At 44.1% G+C, this 3,589-nt stretch overlaps 1 protein-coding gene across 1 annotated transcript; it reads right to left on the bottom strand.

Moving 5' to 3' along the window:
* Positions 1–1,845: 1,845 nt before the first annotated feature.
* On the bottom strand, positions 1,846–3,587 carry HOXD13 (homeobox D13; the record flags this gene model as incomplete). Its single annotated transcript, XM_010859818.1, has 2 exons — positions 1,846–2,297; positions 3,080–3,587. Coding segments are annotated over 2 exons (759 nt in total), but the record flags the coding sequence as incomplete, so codon positions are not given.
* Positions 3,588–3,589: the final 2 nt, after the last annotated feature.

Genomic DNA, 3,589 nt, shown 5'->3' on the forward strand with positions numbered 1-3,589 from the left:
GTGGTGGTGGGGGGTGTGAAAATCAAGCCGATGCGGAGAAAACGAAAGTAGCTCTAAACTTTGGGTCTCTGAGTTTTCTCTGGCAGATCCATAGGGAAATTCTCCCACTGGAAGAGTTTACATATTGTGTGAGGTTTTAAACAACTATATTTAACTCGCATACCAAAAAGTTAGCAGCCATTGAAATCATTGAGCCCGGGCGCTAACAACGAGGAGGCATCCAGTTCCTTAGCGGCCATTTCCCTGAGTGGCAAAAAGCCCTCAGAAATAAAGTTCCTAGTGCCTAAAAATTGCGTCTAGAGGTTTAGGGTGTATAATTATGGTTTCAGCCTTCAACTGCTGTATGCAGACTGCCGGGAGAAAGCGATAAGGGATAAGCCTGAAATGTTTCTTTTTCAGTTTCCAAATATGGATATGACTAATTTCAAGACCTTCCTAGAATAGATATTTATAACAGCCTTTCTAGGAAGAAAATCGCCAACCCGAGCACATATATATTATATTGGTTTAAAAAATAAAGCCATTTGAATAAACTGATAATTTTCTTTTCAAAGAGAAGTAGAATTTTATTGGGGACTTTTTTAAAGCTGGTCTGGTAGAAAAATATAATTTTAGACACCACAAATTATATCCTAATTTAAAGATATCACTATTTATGTTAAAGCCACGGAAAAGGAGGGGAAAAGGATGATGGAAGTGCAGAGCCTGGAGGTTTTAGAGACCAGAACTGGTGTTGCATTTCCTTCATCTACAGGGAACCATGGCATTTGGGATAACAAGATTTTATAATAAATAAGAACAGTTTCTAGAGGCAACAAGAGCTTGGAAAAAGAAAACTAATGTATAAAGACTCAGAATAAACAAGAGAGTTCTGTTTATTTGCATCTCCCTAGGAGTAAAAAGTGATTTTTAAATGCCTGAAGCACTGCCCATGTGTCTCAGCTCACAGACATTGCATCTACAAAAATAATCTCAGTTGTATAAATATGCAGCACTTTAAAAGTAGTTATTTATCTTCATTTTCAGAGACATCTTTTATTTTTTTCTTCCTGGACTTCAGAGCTCCACATTTCCCACATTTGTTAGATGCTTTAAGCTCCAAAAGAGCCCAATACATTTGTTCAGTCAAGTTCTTCACTGGGTTCTGGATTAAAGTTCCCACCCATGGCCACATCGATTCAAACCTCTTTAAGGGAACTTAGAAGATGGCCTCAATTCTAGCCCCACAAATTGGAGGCCAAGGAGAGGGAATGCACTTATACCATCCATGGGTCACTCTGCGAATTGCAGACATTTAAATATCTCTGTCTAGAGAAATGAAAGCATCCATGAAGACACATTATTTCCAAATTAAAGATTATAAAAGCACAAATCTACAGGGCGTATTGTACACATACAACAGCAAACGACCCAATGTTGGAAAGATTGTCTTCACTCCACTATTGATACAAACCCTATTTAATAAGGCAGCTGCTTTAAAAGCCATCACAGTACCTCCAGCCTCCTGTTTTCAGACTGTCCCAAGGACCCTAGAATACTGCTTGCCCAGAGCTGTTTCCATTTGCCCCAGGGTGACTGCTGAGAGCTAATGATTCAATTACCCAATCACAGGATATGAATGACTGCAAATCCAAATCCTTCTGCCCTAATGGATTATGAAGATAGTAAATGCTGGAAATAGGCATAAAGAGCGATTTAAAAAATAAAACCCTAAAATCAGAATGGCACTTCTGAAATTCATTTGGGGGGATTATTCAAAAATACTTCAAGTCCTTTATACTGGCCTGGAGGGAGAAACAGAACATTAAAAAGTCATAAAAAATAAACCTAGACAAGAGCAAAATCAATAATAAGAAAGAAACAGAAGTACAAAGGTTGGGCAGCAAAAGGTTTTAGAGCCAGATAAGGGGAAAAGAGAAAAACAATTCACAAAATTTGCCATCACTGGCAGGGGATTGGGGGAATTAAATACATATTCAAGTCTTTCCAAAAGTCTTTTGGAGGCAACTGAAAGCAATTTAAACTCTGTGGCCAATCTGGCCCACATCAGGAGACAGTGTCTTTGAGCTTGGAGACGATTTTCTTGTCTTTCACTCTTCGGTTCTGAAACCAAATGGTCACTTGTCTCTCAGATAGGTTCGTGGCAGCCGAGATTCGCCGCCGCTTGTCCTTGTTAATGAACTTGTTAACGGCGTACTCGTTCTCCAGTTCTTTGAGCTGCAGTTTGGTGTAGGGCACCCTCTTCTTTCTCCCCCGACGGTAGACACACATGTCTGGCTGATTTAGAGCCACATCCCCTGGTATTTAAAAAAAAACAAAAAAAACAGCATGGGAAAAATTAGATGGGGATATATGGAGCACACAGCTGGGGACTGTGTGTGTAGACTTGGAGAGGGTATAGAGAATGAAGAAAGCCAGGCTGTTTACATTTTATTATTATTTATACAGACATTTTATTTACACATTATTAAAGAAAGATTATTTACACTTCAAAGTGAAGGCCAATTTGATGGATCATCATGGTTTCTTACACCGGCATCTTAACAAGCCTGCGATTTTATGGTGTGGTTGTTGGGGGCTCTCCTAAGGACAGTTTCTGCAAATGCTGGTTGCAAACATACGAACATACATAGACTTAAGAAAAAGCCCAGGCTGTTTGTTCAGACTTTGATTTCTTGTGTTCCTTGGAACTTGTGAGCTCTTGGAAGCTTTAGTGGCATTCTGGGGCATTCATGTCCTTGGAAAGTGGGGCTCAACTTCATGACACCTCTTTGGGGAGGAGGGGCCAAGGCCTGGGCAAAGGGCAGCAAAGACCTTCAACTTTAGGAGAAAAATAGGCCTATGCCCACACACAGGAAGAAAAGGGTTGTAAGAGAGTCAGTTTAATCAAGGGATGAATTTACAGATTTCACACAAACTGTTCCACTGGGTTTAACCGCGGTTGAGGGAGGAGGACAGGCACTCAATTCCCAAGTAGGGGCGCAGACTCCCAGTCCTTTCTTTTCCTTCTTTCTCTCTTCCTCTACCTCCCTCCCTGCATTTCTCCCTCTTGCCCTTTTCCCTTTCCCAACGTCCCTACCTGGAAAGGATGACTTCCAAAAGTGAGAGCCCTGTGGCTGGTCCTTGGCGCAGTACACCTGGCTGTTCCACCCGTTGGCCAGCGTCCAAGACTGGTAGCCTTCCATGGAGATGTACGCCTCGTGCCGAGGCTCCCCGGAGCCGAAGGTAGACACCATGTCGATGTAGCCGGGCACATGCTGGTAGGGACTCGTGTAGCCCTGATAGAAAGACACCTCCTTGGCTCGCGCGGGCACCTCGTTGGCTGGTACGCTGCTGCTTGCCAGGCCCGACACGTCCATGTACTTCTCCACCGGGAAGCCTCCCAGCGAGGCGTGCGGCGACGACTTGAGAGCATTCTGCTGTAAGCCCACGCCGTGCGACATGCGGCAGCTATAGTAGCCGTTGCCGAAGTGGTAGCCGTAACCCAGGGCTGGGGCACCCGGGGGCGCTGCAGCAGCTGCGCCGGGCGCCGGGCACTCTTTGGCGGAGGGCGCCTCCGGGCGCGCCGCGACCACAGCCGAAGATGACG

This window comes from Bison bison, unplaced genomic scaffold (assembly GCF_000754665.1).
Source record: "Bison bison bison isolate TAMUID 2011002044 unplaced genomic scaffold, Bison_UMD1.0 scf7180017864460, whole genome shotgun sequence".
Classification (NCBI taxonomy): domain Eukaryota; kingdom Metazoa; phylum Chordata; class Mammalia; order Artiodactyla; family Bovidae; genus Bison; species Bison bison.